Here is an 18,077-nt window from a genome sequence, read left to right as displayed (position 1 = left end):
TTTTTTTTTTTTTTTTTTTTTGGTGCAGGGGATCAAACTCGGGTCCTTGCACTTGCAAGTCAGGCAGTGCGGCACCACTGAGCTAAATCCCTGGCCATGACACTGCCCAAGCTTAACAAATTGGTCCTATTCACACAGTGTCACCTCTGTTAAATGCACTGCTATCTGTTAAAGGAAAGAGTCACTTCTTTAGTCAACACTGGCTGGGCTTTACCTCCATAGGCTGGTTCCTCTAGATGGATCTGCAAATGCAAAAAATGAAAGCAGCATGATCCTTACCTTCAGAGACATTGGTAAAAGAAAATCTAATAGCAAGGAAGTATATCAGTTAAATGTATTACTGAATGAGTGTAATAAAAATTCAAATTAAATGTGTCTTAACTGCTAGGTGTTATATCACTTTTTCTGAAAAAGGGCTCAAAGTAGAAAGGTTTTAGGGTTGACTAATTCAGCAGCCCAATGTCATCATAAAGGACCCAGACTTTTTACTGTCTTTAAGCCCAGGTATGCTCAGGATATTGCTTCGGTCTTCAGATTTGGCTCCACTCATGGATAAAAATAGCTGCTATAGCTCCAGCCATCACATCTGGATGCAACTAAAGCTGTGAGAAAAAATGAGGTATGAATAAGGAATAGGCCCTGACACACAGAAATGACTCAATGGATGTTAGCTTTAGTTTTAAAAGTTATTTTACGTAATAAGATCTTGCTCCAAAAAGACCGCTTGAGTTACTTTGCTAGAGTTTCCATAATCAAGTATCACAAACCAGGTAGCTTAAATAACAGAAATTGTCTCATAGCTGCAGAGGTTACAAAATTTAAATCAAACAGCAGGTGGTTCCTTCTTTGAGCTGGGAAGAGCGGGTCTGTTCCAGCCTTCCTCTGACTTACGCACGGTCACCCACTTCCCACGTCACTTCACCGCATCTCTCCTCTGTGCGTGGCTCTCTCTCTTCGATGGTGGCTTTTAGCAAGGGAACCAGTATGTTGGATTACAGGCTCCTTCTGTTCCGGTAGCCTCTCATCTTTGCCAACCGCACCTGTGATACCTCCAACCAAACAGGTTCCTATTATGCTGTTAGGGTTGCAACACAGGAATTCGGGGTGTGGCTGGGAGCCCGCCTCTCCATTCAACTCACCGCACCGATGGGCTCGCTTTCTAGTTTTTCCCTGATGTCACTTTCTAGAGTAAGAACAAAAAAGTGAGGAAGTGAAAATGTGGCCGAGTGCTCAGAGCACCAGGACTCAGTAGCAAATTCCCCTTCTCTCACAATCGACAGGTGCACCTACGATCCGTCCATACGGAGGAGAAAATTGCTACTGGAATTTTGCACATACTGAGATCTTTCTATAGAGTTATGTTGCCTTTCCCTGGTTTTGTTTTTGTTACTCCCCCCCCACCCCAACTTCATTTATTTGCTTGCTCTTTTTAAGACAATACAAAGAAAAAAAATACTGTTGTATTGTTTCATTTCCAAGGCCGGGAAACTGGTGAGTGCGCGTTTACCCAGTCACTACTCCTTCCTTCTCTTAGAGACTCTGCCTGGATGTTCAGGAAAACGTTGCCTTTCAGCAACTTACAGCCTCCCCCGGGTGGGGAGGTTGGGGGCTTTGAGAGCTCTTCCAAGTTGAGCTCCCTCAGATGTCTGAGGGAAACACAGACCACGGGGACGCACCAGTCAGTCACCCCACACTCGGCCTGGAGGGAAGCCATTGGGAAGACAGCCCTGGAATCCATTTCTGGCCAAAGATGAGGGCGAGGGGACAGAACTGGGACTGTCCCTCTTGCTCATTAGCACGACTGCAGGCTTCTCTTCCTTGTGCCACACCGAGGAGCTGTCTGAACCCAGCTTCTCACTTACCCCCGTGTCTCTCTTATTTATTTATTTTTTGTCTTCACCATCCACCAGACCTTTTGCTCGAGAGACCGAGGTCTTTAATTCCGTCGCTCCGAGCCACCCAGCCCAGAGCTTCGGCACGAGTGCACAACACCACATTCTCTGCTCCCACTCAGGGCGTGGAGCGCGCACCCACCCTGCCTCTCCACGCCCTGCATCAGCTTGGCCGCTGCTCACCCATAGCTGCCTTGTTCCCAGGTACAAGTGCGACCCCCAGCTCCCAGCGAAGCTTGTCTGAAAACCACATTAAATGCTTTTGCTTTCTTCTTTCAATGCTTACCACTAATATTTTGAAGGAGAAAAATTAAAAAATAAAGTTTCAGCATCTCCGACAGTGTGTTCCATGAGTTTCCTGGTGGGAGGTGATAAAGGCATTTTTTTTAACTGACTAAAAATGGTTAGCCACAACACCATGAAAATATCTCAGAATGTTTTAAAATGAAAAAAAGGAAAAAAAAAAAAAAACAAAAACCTGTGACATGGAAATAGCAATGGAGAGAGGGTCCAGGGGTTGCTGGCAGCTTTGAAAGCCTGATGTTATTCTTCCCTGGACCTCCCTCATGATTTCCACACCAATTAGAAACAGAAAACAAAGCCTCCCGAGGTTCAGAGGGTAAAAGTATGGGCCCATTTGTTATTCTGAACACGGACGATTCCAACTGAGGGAGGACATTAAAATGTTTCAAGAAACACAGCCTTTGAAACACAGCAATAGATTCTCATCTATAACAGACTCTTCCAAAATGGGAACCCCCTCCCCGGAGCACAGAACCCCGTTTGTGACTCTGCAGGCTTCCCAGCACATTCCCTGGGCATCTTTTTTAAGTTGTGGGATTTAGCCAGAGCCTGCGATGATGTTTAACAACTACTCACACCACACACAGATCTAAGCATAAAATTATGGCAGACAACATCATTCTAACAACTTCTACCATTTTCAACTCTTCTGTTGAAAAGGGGGTGAAAGTCCACTGTTTTGTTCTGTATTCCCAGAGAGAGGAGGCTTAAGATTGGACTTGTAAAGTGCTCTGTCTCCCTTAACGGGTGGATTTCAGTTGATCAAGCTGGAAACCAAAATGACTTGAATCTAATTTACATGCCCAACTTGGAGGTGTGAAGGAGACTTAAGCCTATTAGCTCACACAACACCAAATGGAGTGTGAACCTCATCGTTCCAGTTGATAACGAAGCACATTATTTCATCGATGTGCACAGTCTTCAGGATACTCTTCCTTCTTATGTCAGAAGTTCTGTGCCCCTGATGCTCGTGAACCTGCCTATTCAAGGTCTTTCCCTTGAATGTCTTTCTAGATATTCATCTATTGTGGCCAGCCCTTATTTATTATTTACTGCAGCCCCCCTTGGCCCTTACGTAGGGAGAGGGACTCAGGGCTTGGAGCCCACTCTTGAAGGAGCCTGGGATGGAAGTAAGGGTGGGAAGGCATGAAAGAGAAAGAAGGAGAAATGAAGACATAAGCCCCGGCCTCATGTTAACCAGGTGTAATGTTCAACCCCTCCTAGGAGGAGGAGAGAGAGCAATGAACTGAGAGCTTTAAATTTAGGTGAGGGACACAGAAAGAACCAGGTGCATATCAGGGACCTGGTAAAAGAGTAGATAGTCTCTAGTCACGTTGTTATTTTGGGAGGAAAATCTAGTCCCCAACGCAGACTGGCCCAGAGCTACATGTGGACTGCATATGTCTCTGTTAAGTAGATGGATTTTTAAAACACAAATTTGGTTCTCTGCCTCAGTCTTCAAAATGTATATTTGTATCTCACTATGCTTTGATCATTCTCAGGATTTTTTGAGCAAAAAAAAAAATGCTCATCTTTGGATAAGTTTTACTCTATTTTTCTTATAACTAATGAAGGGGATTTGGATTTGCTTTTTTGGGGTTGTATCCTTCTTTCTTCTAATAAATCTCTGGGATTATCCAGATTTATGTGGCAGTGCGTTCCAGATACAGGGATTTTGCATTCTGCGTTGGGCTGCTTTCATGCTGGTCTTCTGCCTCCACATTTGGGGGGGGGGCTGTTTCATACGAAGGCAAAGCAGCCATTCTACCCTGTTCAGGGGGCACTGACACTTAGCCTTTCACCCCCAATGGTCAGATCTCCTAAATCACTTAACTCCTCACAGTGAGATGGAAGATACAGATACTGCTTTTCCATTCTTTGGATGAGGAACAGGAGATGCACAGATATGTGATTTGTGAAGTTCCGAGGGTGGGCGGCATTAGCTCCCATCTTGTTGGTTTCTGTACTTCTCCCCTAGCGTTTTATGGAAGTGATCCCTGCATTATGCCCAGATGTCCAGGTTCTTGTGCTGACCTTGTCATTCATTTGCTGGGTGACTTGTAGTTTTGGGGTCACAGTACCTCTCTGGGCTTCTATTTCATCATCTGGCAAATGAAGGGGTTATCAAGATAGCCTCCCAAAGCCTTGCCTCGGTGTAGCTCACAAGTTTCTCCAACATCTGTTTTTCATACTATGATCTTTATTTAAGAGGAAGAGGATGTGGATAAGATGCTGAGAATATTTTATTTCTCAAAGGTTTGATTCAAGTAATTCAGATGAGTAGGGAACTTATATCTATCTGCACTTGTCTTCATATATAATAGCATAAGCTGTTAACTATATGCAAGGAAGCATTTCTTGGGAAAATGTGAAAAATGCAAATGTGGTAAGAACTCTTTTTAAATGCACACATATGATCTCTATAAAGTTGGAGATCTCTGTTCTCTTGCAATCAGAAATCACAAAGACAAAAATCAATGAGCTGCTAAGAGGGCTATGTTAGTGCCCTTCACCGGTAAAATGGCAAAACAAAAAATAACTTCTAACAGAAACGTCATTAACTAATTCAATGTGGCAGCTTGGCTTCTACGGTCATTTTGGTGTCTCTGGATATCCCTGCCTCTAGCCTCACTAAATGTTGGTGCAGTGGTGAACTTAATTTGTGCCAAGTGATTTCATGGTGAAATACAGCTTGTTATGCATTTTTTTAGGTAAGTGATTGTATCAGTTAGGGTTCTCTAGGAGGAACAGAATCAAGAGAAAATATGCATGATTATGAAAAGGGACTATTAGATACACTTACATGACCCAAAGTGGGAGAGTGTATAATGACTGTCTAAACGACCAGAGATGAAAGAATCCACACTTCTTTCTCTTTTTGTTCCACTCATGCTATAAGCCTATTTGTTGGTGTGACCCACATATGGGGCGGTCTTCCCCGCAGTTTGCAGGCCTATCCGTCAATCATCCTCAGACACACCCAGAACTGTGCATTACTAATCTGCTAAGAGGTTCTTGCTCAAGCCAAGTCAATGTCTCACGATTGTCACAGTGGTTAAAAGAAATAACCAGAGTAAATAGCAGCTTTCTAGTGCTTCGTTTCCTACAGACTTCTTCACTATGAACGTACAATTGCTATGCCACATAATGGCCACCATTTTGCTCTCTGGGGGCAGTTAAATAGAGTTGTTCACTTTGGTACCCATGCGGCAAAGCGGCCTGGTAAAGTTCATTGTCTACCTGCTCAATTTTCCCTGGTCACCAGATGCATCTCTGTTCCCCCTCAAAAGCCTTTTAAATATCTACATGAGACTTTATGCATTCTGTTTCAAATCTCAACAGATTCCTTGTGAGTTTGTCATCAACCTCAAATCCCGTAAGATGGAAAAGAAAGCCCTGTGTTTTTGCATTATTGTGTCTCCAGCGTTGGGACAGAACCAGGCATGGAACAGACATAACTGGAAGACTGTTTATTGAATGAGCGAAGATCCCTGCTTCTCTTTCCCACTTCTTCGCTCTGCTCTGGCCACACGGACCTTCTCCCTTTGGACAAATGTAGTGTGTCCTGTCCTATGAACCATCTTTTCCTTCCTCTCCCACCCTTTGAGTGAAACATCATTGCCTCAAAGAGTTTCAGTGACACTCCAATCTTACTTGGTCCTCTCTCTTTATTCTTCCATGCGGTATCAATTTCCTCATTTTCAGAAGATTGTCAAATTTGTAATTACATGATTATTTGTGTGAATATTAGTTTACAGATGGATTCTTAAGTTAGACTGTCCTTTATACTCCATAAGGGCAAGGACTACATCTGTTTTATTTAAAACTGTATGTTCCACAGTTAAAACTATGTTCCACACAGAGTGTATATGCTCAGTGCTATTTGCATTTAAAGTTATTTTAGAGGAACCATAGATGTGTTAAAAATTAAAGTTGTACTTAGACATTTTTTTCTAAAAACTCCATACATATTGATGATTTTTAAAAAATTGATATAGCACAGAAAGTAAGTCCCTAGTATCTATCCCCAGGGGCAACTTCTTCTACATTTTTACTTATTCTTCTCAAGATAACCTGTGAATATAAGCACATATTTAACATATGTTCAACAAATTCTTTTTGTGTGAATAAATTAATGAATCACACCTATTATTACAAACCTGTTGTGAAAGTTTTTCAGGGGCAAGTAGATGAGTTCTTCTCATTCTATTCATGAAACTACAAATTAAGTCTTTCCTAGGTGACAAAAAAAATTAATATGATTCAGGCATCACAGGAAAAAAAAATCACCCTTCCCATGTTCTTTTTGTCTTTGTTTAGAGCAACAGATGAGTGAATAAATGTGAAAACAGTATGTCATCCTACATGCAAAGAAATGAGACTTCTTCAACGAGATAACTGAAAAGTTTTCTCTACACAAAGGTGCAACTGCATTCTCAAAAGTTCTCTGTAACAACAGGAGCTATTTGATGAAATAGGAATCATTTGGCCTTACCCAGTAGCAAGGTAAGGCACCCCGCTATGGCACCCCGGGATTCTCAGCCTGGGCCGATCTGTTGGATCCCAGAAAGTTGGTTAAAAGCCTTCCTGGTGGAACAATGGAAAGAAAAGTGTAGACCACTCTGGTTTGCTCTGGCTTTCCACTCTGATTATAGGAGGCACCCTGCTGGCCATGCTTTACGTGATATAGTCTGCTCTGAGCTGATTCTAGGTTCTGGTATTTGTTTCCTAGCAGAAATGCCAACGTGGCAGCCAAAGTCAGCAGAAACACTTTCTCACAATTTTGGAGATGAAAGTCCAAAATCAAGGTGTCAGTAAGAGCACATTCCTTCAGAAGGCTGTAGGGAAAGACCCTTCTTTGGCTTTTCCAGCTTCTGATATTGCTGACAATCTGTAGCATCCTGGGACTTAAGAGTTTGTCATAAATCTCAGGTTCCATAAGATGGCAAAGAAAGCCCTGTGTATTTCATTATTTGAAATCTTAAGACTGTTTTTGATGGTTCAGCCGTTTGTGGAGAGACCGTCTTTTATCCATTCTAGTATCATCATCTACAACACAGTCCCTGAAGCACGTTAGACATTCAGATATATTTATAGTGCCCTATCCCCCAAATCTTTGCTTCCATTGTCCATAGCCTTTTTCTTCTCTGTGTCCCTATGTCATCCCACAACAGTCACTGAACATTTATGATTTACCATAATCCAGTATGGACTTGCATTAAGGAAACTAATTTCATATGCAAATGTTCATTTCCAAACTAGGTCACAATCTGAGTTCTGGGTGAACTTGAATTCGGGTGTGGGGGGCACTATTCAACCTAGAACCATGCCCGAGGTGAACGAGACAAGCCAAAACTTGGGCCCATATGAACATCTCCATGAACGTGGTCTCGGCATCTTTCTGGCCAGAAGACCCCAGTGTCTCCTGTGTGTCTCTCACACATGTAGAGCTTCCAATCACAACTACTCTTCCAGACGGTTTGCTTTCGTATCAAATATCACTTGTACTGCTTTTTGCTGAAATCTCTTCATCTACCCATCCTAACCAATGGTCCTAACAAAGTTCTACCACACACTGGAGTTGCTACGTGGTTAGACAGTCTCCGATCTAAAAGTAAAAGTGATTTTCCAACGGAGGCTTCCTTAACAAAAACCTCGGTCTCGCTTCTGCATTGTGCATAACTAAAGTGGTTCTTTGTTAAAATGAAAATAGAGCAAGCAGCCCACACAAGCAGCGGGGACTGTCGCCTGGTGTGGCAGGCATATTTTGGGTGATACTCCGGAGGAGTTATGAATGGATTGTGGTTCTTCTCCTACTTTCGGCTGTTAGTCACTGGGACTGCATTGCTCCTGGGAATAGGACTGAATTCTTCGTGCTGACAACACCTGTATATGGAAAGTGCCAATTTTAGTGTTCTGGGAAGCACATGCATCCAGAACAGTTTGCCTCCAGAGACAAAGTTGGTCCTGAGCTTTGAAACTGGGATGCTCTGTGGGCTGGGTGTGGTTGTACATGTAGTGCTCAACCTCAGAGCAGTAAGTACTCTTAGCTACGTAACCGATGGCTTTGCTCAGTGCTCCTATGAAGAGTCAACCCATTTCCTGTGTCTTAGTCATTTTCTTGTTGCTGGAACAAAACACTTGCCACCTGCAATTTAGGAGGCGAGGTTTATTTTGGCTCCGTTTTAGTCCATGTTCAGCAGGGTTAAACAGAAATGGCATGGTGGAAGGGTCTGGGCGGAGCAGAGCTGCTCTCGTCACTGAGGCCAAGAAGTAGAGGGAAAAGGGAGGGGCTGGGAAGGGAGATAGAGCCTTTCAGGTCCCTACAGCAAGTCAGCTATGCCACTCCGTGGTTCAGTCATCTTCCAAAAGCCCCATACGTGGGTGTGTGAGGTCTTTGGGGGGAATTCTTGATCTAAACCCTAACACCCTCGGTGGTTGGTGAGGAGCAATTCAAATTTTAAGATTTTTCTGATAGGATTTCATTCTTTTTTTTTTTTTTTTTTTTGACAGGGTCTCACTATGTAGTTGAGACTGACCTAGAACTCACTATGCAACCCAGGCTGGTCTTGAACTCACAGAGATCCTCCTGCTTCAGCCTCCTGAGTGCTGGGATTATAGGTGTGCGTCACCATGTGCGGCTCAGGATTTCATTCTTATCTTTAATTTTTGACTCATTCCCAAATACTGGGGTCTGTATATCTATTAGAGGTAGTCTCTGGCTCTTCAGCAAGCCTCTAAACACCCCATGATAAGATGTGACCTTTCCATTTCTAACATGTTTCAGGGACTATGTTCTAGATGATGATACTAGGATGGACAAGAGAAGGTCTCTCCACGTCTGGCTGAACTATCAAAAACAGTCTTAAGTCATCCATCACACCAAGCCCAGACTGCCGGAAATGGAACCTGAAGCCACTCCCCACCATTTTAAGAGGAACTGTTCTTTGGGCAGGTCAGGGTTTGGTTGGGAGGAAATTCTAATCCTAATCTGATGCCAGCTTTACAGGCTCATTCTGTTGAGCAGACGGTAAGAGAGCAAGACAGAAGGTGGGTGCCCCGCTGGAGGGCATTTCAATAATCCAGGTGACATCAGAGTGACCTGAGCCAGGGTAGTAGAGGGTGAAGGTCTTCAGTTCTCCTTGTATTTTCAAAGTACAGTTTAAGTGGATTTTCTGCCAGACACAGAAGGAGAATTGTGATTATGAAGGTTAGAAAATTAACACAAGAAAAGTATTAAGTACATCATGTAAGTATAAAAATAGCCCATTTCTATTCTTCAGTTTTCATAATTAATATTGACATGGCAATTGAGACAACCCAGTTCTTTCTGAGTTCATCTGATTTCCATCCTGTAATATATTCCAACTTATGAAAATGAGGATTCACCTTTGCTAAGTGGTGTCCGAGTAGCTTCAGGTCCAGTGAGTGAAGCTGGTGTGACCCTAGGCCAGCTGCTTGATCCTAGCTTCCTAATGTGAGCTCTGCAGGTCACAAAGGCCATGTGTCTCTTGGAGAGTGGATGGTTCTGTGATCAAATAGCCCTGTATACCACAGCACCTCCTCAGAGATGCAAAATTTACATTAAGTCGGTAAATCTCCGAACAATCTTGTAGGAAGAAAACATGGAAACGTAAAACATCTTTAACTATGTCTCTCCCTATTTTTTCTTCTATTAAAAACAAAACGGAATCAGTACTCATGGTAAATAGAACATATAACTTCTAGTAAATGCTTCTCTGTTAGATATCAGAACCACTATTTACTAACAACTCTACCTCCCTCACAGATTGTCGCAAAGAACAAATGCAATTATGCACGTGAAGTGTTCTGCACACCATGTCTGACACTTCGCCATGTGGGCAAGGCCAGTGCTTCACATAAAAAACAGAAACCCTGGGAAAGATGTCCCCGTCAAGAAATAAAGTACCCCCGGGATTCCCACACAGGCTCTCAGCCCCAGAGGGCACTCGGTAGTTCGGATCTTCAATGTCCCCACTGGCCCACAGGTTGGAGGCTGTCCGCAGGTTGTGGTGCTTTGGGGTGGCGCTGGAACCTTTAGGAGGTGGAGCCTCGTGGGACCAAGTTAGGTCATTGGGGGTGTGTCGGTGTAGTGGATATTGGGACCATGGCGCCTTCCTTCTTTTTTTCTTTTTTATTTGGTACCGGGGATCGAAATCAGGCCCTTGTACTTGCTAGGCAGGTGGCGGAACCACAGAGCTAAATCCCCAGCCCTTCCTGTCTCTTCCTGCTTCTGGGCCACATAAGGTGAGCTGGCCTCTTCTGACATGGGGTCCCCTCATGACACATGGAGCCACTGCAGGCCCGAAGTAACAAGGCTAAAACGTTCCCTACTGTGAGCCAAGTAAGCTTTTCCTCCTCTGGGTTTTCCTCAGTTACTCTGTCACGGTAATGGGAAGCTGACTAGCACAGTGGCCGGCACAAGTGATTTTGGGGCAGTGCTAAAATGGTCACATTATGTTTGTTATAAGACTACCTTTTAAGCTACGAGTTTTTTTTGTTAATCTAGGTAAAAGCAACCCGAAACCACTGTACAAAAAGTTGTGGAAAACCTATTTTAATAACAAAAGAAAAAAATCAACTGAATATATTATGCTTTGCATTTCAGTATATGATCTTATTTTCTGAATAATATAATATACAATATACTAAATTTGTTTTAAAAAACGTGTACTTAATGTTTCTGATTACAAAAGTGTACATGTTCATTAGAGAATTTAAAGCATAGAATATGCATAAAAAGACGATTTTAAAACTCAGTTTCCAATGTGAAGATAATTCATCAGCCTTAAAATGGTTTCATTTCCATTTACTATTTTTATGTTTACATAAACACAATATCCTTTCACACAACTGGGCCCTTGTGATGTAGTTTTTGAAATCTTTTTCTCTACTTAACCAGATACCATTATTTCCCTTTGCCCTCAGATGGTTAAACAATATTTAATGTTGGGTGGATTATAAGCCACAGTTCACCGGAACACTCTTTCACTGGTGGGCAGCCAGCTTTTCCCCATTCTCACTGTGTGCCTCCTGTTATAAAGACAATTCTCTCACAGTGCTGTGTGTTAGGACCACGTCTTACAGATGAAAGTTCTGGATCCAAGGGCACCATTTTAAGGTCTGGCTCCACACTGTCAAACTGCTACCACCTTGTAGGAGAGAAATTGATATTCCTCGCAGCTGTGTTCGAGAATGTTTATCGCACATTACTCCTGTAACACTTAATCCTGCCCTAAGAAATATCTGCACATTTCTCAGCAACACACCCTGCTTACATTCTGACTTTTTTTTTTTTTTTTTTTTGTGGTGGGTTTTTCCAGTGATTTAACTTGGGTGCTTGAGAGCTTGCAAGGCAGGCCACCGAACCACTGAGCTAAATCCCCGGCCCCCAGTCATTACTTTTAAAGGTTGTTTCCTGGATGAAATCTTACATTTTTCCAGTTTCTTGCCAGATCTCTTCCTTATGAATTTAAACGTACTACCCATATTGCTACCTGGGATGCTGCAGAAAAAACTTACTCAGTAAGACTGTAATATTGCGATTTTACTAGTGCTTTACTGCTAACTGTAGTTAAACCTTTCCAGTCAACCATACTGGAGCCACTGTTGTTCCTCCTGTGATTCCACAAGCTCTTAGATGAATTTTAAAAAGTTAGGTAAGAGGCAGAGTATTACATCTCTGAAAATTGTATCAGCTCTACCCCCAAATAGGTGAGGGCACCTCAGGATTTCTCCTCCCAAAGCTAATTCTTGGTAACTGATAGAAGTCATCCAGAGGCAGAAACAGAAAGGCAAAGGCCTTTGAAATGGAAAGCCCACATGCTAACGAATTCAAGATTTTTTGTTTTGTTTTGATTCTGGCTTCTCTGGGTCCCAGTGGTCTTGGTGCTGGGAACCTTTGTGAGAAAAGGCAAGACATCCCAGGAGAGAGAGGTCAGTCCCGTCAGGCAGGCTCCAGCAGGCTCCATCGGGCTGAGCCTCCTCTCTGCACACCTTTGGTTGGGAGGTGGGGAGTTGGTAACCCTCCTAGCACAATGCTACAGTCGGTGGGTGAGAAGCAAAGCTGCCTATCACAGATGTGAAATAATTGGTTGTTTAATGACTCTGCCAAGGCAGTTTCCACACAGGGCGTGGTGCAGACCGTGCACGCTGACACAACTTCTTTGGCAGCAAAGTCTCTTGGAGGAACGCTTTAGCATGAGCAGATTTTCTGCAGTGACAAAAACACATACTTGGGTTTTTCCTCCCTCCGTTTCACAGCTCTCGTCCACCAGCCACTGGCAGAAGTTGCCATTTCTTCAACGAAGGAATGCTGCTTTCCAAAATCCTCTGGCAGAACCTCCTAGAGATTTGTTTTTCTGAAGCTTCCTAATTTTAGAAACAGTCTTCAAAGAAAGAAAGAAAGAAAGAAAAAACCCTGACAAATTGATGTGAGAAAAAACGAACTGTAATTTTGAATTTGTTTCACAGAAAGTTTGAGTTTCTCATCTGCAACCAGTAAAACTGGAGAAGGTAAATTTTTTTTTCAGGGGGACGGTAAACAAAAATGTGTACACCCTAAAATCTGATTATACTTTATTCTCATCAAAAAGCATCATGTGATATGATACACATTCAAGATTTCATTAAAATCATTTGTAAGCTAAGTGAACGTAACGGCTCGGCAGTGAAGGAAGACTTTTAATAAGGCAAAATAATGAGTTGTGTGAATAAACAGAAAGGATGAAAAGTGTTAACTGTGACATTGAAGTGGTTACATGACTTCAATTATTCCCTGGATAATAAGCAGCCTCGTGATGTCTATTCAAGGGACCGAAACCCCTGCCTACTGTGGAATTTGCAGTTGAACTAGAACTGTTTTCTGCCCTTGGCAATTTTAGGGAAACAAATGGAAATGGTTTTAACACCATATAAAAATCTACCACCTACCAAAAGAACTTCAAAGGTAAAGCAGTAAGAACTAGACAGAGGGAGTGAAAAGAAATGTTTTTTTAAAAAGCCATACAATACCACTGTATTTATTCGTGAGAAAGAGCGAGAGAGGTTAGTGGAGTGAGTCCGAGAAGAGTCCAGAAACCCAGTGCGCGCCGGACCCTCATTTGTTCTTGGCTGCAAGAGGCTTCCTGCTGATCTTTTTCGATTTGTCATTATTCTTCTTCGGGGGCTCTGGGTTTGCCTGCATGTGTCTGCCGTAGAGGCTGAAAAGAGAGAGGAAACCGTGACACCTCTTTTCCCAACCCAAATTTCTGCCAGTAAAGCTGTGAGCAACATATTAATTTCTAAAATATTCAATAAATCAAAGATCACCTGTTTTGCCATAGTTAAGAATTTAAAGGACTGGAGGCGCGGCTCAGTGGTAGAGCATTTGTCCGGCACATGTGAGGCCCTGCATTTGATACCCAGCACCACGAAATAATTAAAAAAGACTGTCTTGCACACGTGCGTGTGCACACACACACGCGTGCACATGATTACTAGTGGATAAGCCTCCTGGAATTTCCCACTCACTGGGCAGGGTGTGGAAACGGTGCGGGAAGAGATCTTCCAGAACCTGGCGTCAGGTAATGCCCCGGAAGCCCTTCCAGACCCCTGTCCCAAAGGCTGAGTGTGTACGTGGGGCGCGCAGAGGAGACAGTGTCCGCTTCGTGACCCGTGAGCACCGCCGGGCTGCGAGCCTGGGGGCTGGCTGATGTGACAGAGAGCAACGGGGTCCCAGCGACGGCTGGTCTCGCGTGATTGACGCTGCGGGGACGGCAGCCACACATCAATGCCACGTTAATAAGCATCGCTGATTAAATGTTGACGAAGTGCCCTACAATCACAGTGGATGGCATTCACTGCACAGGCGTTGGCTCCACGGCTGAGGGGATTTAACTGAGCACCAGATAGTAATTAATCCATAATTTATGAGTAATTCTGATTAAACTAAATTAAAAGCCACCCTAAAATAAATACAGCTTAACCTTCACTCCCCTTATTGATGTAATTGTGTCTCTCAGAGAGTCCGGTGCGTGTCTCGGCTCTCAGTTTCTCCAAGGAGGGGCACGAGCTGACTGTCGCCAGTGGCTGGCTTGCGCGGACGGGACGCTGGCGCAGAGAAGGGCGTCCCGTTCACACCGGCGCTAAGGTTCACTCAAGGAACCGCATCCGCTCTTGACATCGGCACTTTGTGGCCGCCCACAGCGTGGTGTTCTTTGGCACGAACTGGTGCTCCCGATGACTCCGTGCCGTGGCTGGCAGGATGAAGGACGCTGGCACGTGGAGCCGACTGTGCTCGCACGGGGAGGAAGGCTGCGCCTGCGGTTCTGGGAGGTCCTGCTGTTCGCCTTTCCCCGGTGGTACCAGCAGGGTCCCCCAGCTGTGGTGATGAAGAATCTGTGCCCTCACGGAATTAGAAATGCAGAGTCTGGAGATGGCGAGAGATGGAGTTAGGGTCCAGAGGGGTTTCCGGCCGGGTGCTGGGAATGCTCTGTAGCTGAAGGGAGGCTCTTCGTTCCCTACATCAAGAAGGTGCCACCTTGTGCGGGATGGTACTACAAGGGCTTGCACATGGGCTTTCAAGCTCTGTGGGAATCAACAGTTTGGGGAGCTTTGTGCTACCCAAGGGAGAGGACAGCCCAGTGCTTCCCAGCCTGGCAGTTCCCACTTGGCAGCCACAGCAGAGCCACCTCCTTTTCCGGGAGCATCTGCCACCTAGGAAGAGGCATCTTCAGACTTACACAGGCTCCTCTCTGCCATGTTTTAAAAAGCATCACAGATGACATAAAGACCAAGCCACGGACACCTTAGGGCCCTGTGACCAGGTAAGGAAGCTTACCTGGTTTAGACACAGAAGAAAACAAGTCCTACGTTACCTCTGACGCTACCCTCACTTCCCAGAGCCACTCACTTCTAATCCTCAAAATCTGTGAGCATGCAACCTTCCATGGCAAAGGGGCCTTGGCGAGTACAAAGGAGCCAGTAGCTTGCAATGTGGAGATCATCCTGCTGTACCTGGGTGGGCCCCCAATGCAACCCTTCCTCCCCAGCATCTCTCCAGAGAGACCAAAGAGGCAGAAGAAACCCGGAGCTCAAGTGGAGCCATCTGCTGCCTTCCCCTCCTAAGCAACACACTCAGAACAGACGCTTCCCTGAGGATTCCCTGCTCCTCTCCTAGGATGCAGCTTTGCCTAAGGCCTTGGGCTACACTGCGGTGACTTCCCCGAGCCCTCTGTCTGGGCCCAGTCACCAGGCAGAGCGAAGGTCTGACTCTGCTCTGTGCTTTCATCCAGGCACCTACGGTCTCAGCAGCGTCGGTGGCACAGCCTACTCACAGCTTCCTTTACCTCTTTCCTCGGTCTCCTCATCCCTTATTACAGAAAGGAAAAGGAAATAGACAGCGTCAAACTTTACGGGTCACCCAAATCGACAGAAATCCGATGCCACAGTCCATACACCTGGGAACTCGGGCTCAAGCACAGAGGGTCGGGGAAGCAGTGAAAGGTCAGGGGAGGCCGAAGCGGCAGCTGCTAAGGCCAGACCTGTGTCGTGTCCTGGAGGGGTGAGGAGCGAGCTGGGCGGGTGTGGCCAGCCTCAGGGGTGGGATCCAGGCACTTCAGAAGCAGGTGCAGAAGCCCCCTAGCTCCGGGCAGGCTCCGCTCCCGTTCAGGAGGGATCTGGGGTGTTCTGATGTTTCAGTTCCCGCCTTTTATATTCAGACCCAACTGTGTGTGTCTGGTTTCCAGGGGGCTACCGAGCAAGTCAAACAGAGGCCAAGCTGGGGTCTGCCATCGCGGATGTTTAAATCCAAGTTGTGACACCTGTGCTTGCCGACTCTGGGCAAATGACCGGCAACTTTCTCCCCAACGCCCCCATAACTTGGTTTCTTCTTCTGTCAGGCAAGGATGTTGTTGTTTTCCTTGCAAGGTGGTCTAGTAAGCCCTGAACTGAGGCAAGTCTCTTAGAAACGGCCACCACAAGCTTTCTGTTGTTGTTTCTCCTTTCACTTTTCTGATTTTTTTTTTCCTTCTTAGCTTTCCCCTACCCCTCCCACTTCCCCTACTCCTTCAGATCTTTTGTCCTGTTATACAATATCACTTCTACATCTTGATTCTTAGGAAGGGCTGATGTGGTTAAATGCTCAGGGTGATTAAATAAAGGTAATTACATGATTACCTTTTTTTCTTCAGGGCTTTCTCCTCTGAAAAGAACATGGCATTTTCTATCAATGTTAAATGCCCAAACACCTCTGGAAGAAAGGTTTTCATCCTCTTTGAAGTGAGTAGCTAAGGCCGACCTAGCTAAATCCACTGTCCCACTTCCTCGGTGAGTCAGCGGCAGGGTGGGAGGACACAGGGTCCAGTGTGACATCCTTTAACTCCGCCAGCTGTGTGGGCAGAGAAGCGTCAGCCTTGTCCCTGGACAGCCACTCCCACGAAGCAACCAGGCTGGGGCACAGCAGTAGCCAGATGCATCTTGGGGTCCAAAGTCTTGGGTTCCATTCCTGGCTCCACCGGTAATAAGTCACGAGGCCCCGTGTGATAGGCAGATCAGCGGCCTCCAAGGAGGGCCACATCCCAACCCTGGATACACATGAACTTGAACTTTCTTTTACATGGCCCAAGAGACCCTGTCGATGGGAATAAGTTAAGGATCGTGAGCTGGAGAGATAATCCTGGGCTTTCAGGTGAACCAAGTGCCATCAAAAAGCATTCTTTTTGTATTTTTTGGTACCGGGGGTCAAACTCGGGTCTTTGGACTTGTGAGGCAGGTGGCAGAACCACTAAGCTAAATCCCAGGCCCCAAAAAGCATTCTTATCCAGAACTCTGGAAGGCTGAGGCAGGAGGATTGGAATTCCAAACCCAGCCTGGGCAACATAGAACCTGCCTCAAAATAAAACAAATAAATAAGTAAATAAACACAAAGGGCTGAGAGTGTAGCATAGTGGGAAGGCTTTACTTTCAATCTGCAATGACTGAAAAAACAAAACAAAACATAAATAAAAGGTTCTTGTAAGAAAGAGAAAGGCTGCTGGCTGGGAGATGGGAGAAGGAAGGACCAAGCAGTGCAGGCGGACTCGGAAGCTAGAAAGGGAAGGACAGACTTGCATAATGTATCCTGGAGTCCCGGGAAGGATGCAATGCTACACTGACCCTGATTCCGGCCTTGTAATGTCCAGAACTGTAAGACGACACATTCAAGCGGGAATTGACAGGGGAAGTGAAGCTCTGGGCCCGCCGGGGGGATCCTGCCTCCTTTCACCAGGATCAGAAGCTAGTGCCTTAGGGTAGCAGACCACTGAAAGGAGAAGTTCAAGAACCAAGTTTCTGCAAAAGCAGGGTATGCCCTGTAGACAGAATGGGGTTCTCTTCCCAACAGGCAGGCAACTGGCCCTCTCTGTGAAGACACAAAGTCCTTTTCCCCCATTTGCTGAAGGGAACGGCTGGTGGCCCATGTTCTGATTGTCCCTGGATCCCTGGATATACTTTAAGGAACAGGCTGAGGGGCAGGGAGAGGGAGTTGACTGCCCCGGCGAGGGGCGGTCTCGAAGATGTCAAAGCCTTAGAGAACACAGGAAATAACAGGACCGGTGTATCTCATGATGGTAGAGGTAGATTTTGTCTTCCTGATCATCCGATTGCCTCCGCTTCTGACGTGCGATTTTACTCTTAGGGCTTCGGAGAATCCAGCTTCTCTTGCTCGATCTGTTCTTTCTCCTGCACCTGGGCAAACCTCAGCCATCGCTCAGCCCCTGCACGCCATTCCCTTCTGCACTCTCTGCCCAGGTGGCGGTTGTCTTGCCTCACAGGAACTCACAACACCCTGTAAGTAGGGAATCCCGGAAGAGTCCAGGCTGTGCTCCCATCTCTCTCTTTTTT

General features: G+C 45.3%; 1 protein-coding gene across 6 annotated transcripts in view; it reads right to left on the bottom strand.

Moving 5' to 3' along the window:
• Positions 1-12,688: 12,688 nt before the first annotated feature.
• Rsu1 (Ras suppressor protein 1) overlaps positions 12,689-18,077 on the bottom strand; it is a 175,959-nt gene continuing 170,570 nt past the window's right edge. For 3 of the 6 annotated variants that reach the window (XM_010607106.3, XM_010607107.3, XM_010607103.3), the window contains one exon: positions 13,240-13,417. In XM_010607106.3, the coding sequence (XP_010605408.1) occupies positions 13,315-13,417 (103 nt within the window). In that variant the 3' untranslated portion in view covers positions 13,240-13,314. Of the gene's footprint in view, positions 13,418-18,077 lie in introns of all 6 variants that reach the window. The other 3 variants (XM_010607105.2, XM_010607102.2, XM_010607101.2) reach the window with 3 other exon arrangements.

This window comes from Fukomys damarensis, unplaced genomic scaffold, assembly GCF_012274545.1.
Source record: "Fukomys damarensis isolate Sample0158 unplaced genomic scaffold, DMR_v1.0_HiC HiC_scaffold_37, whole genome shotgun sequence".
Classification (NCBI taxonomy): Eukaryota; Metazoa; Chordata; class Mammalia; order Rodentia; family Bathyergidae; genus Fukomys; species Fukomys damarensis.
The sequence above is the reverse complement of the archived record's forward strand: the minus strand, read 5'-3'. Positions and strand labels throughout refer to the sequence as shown.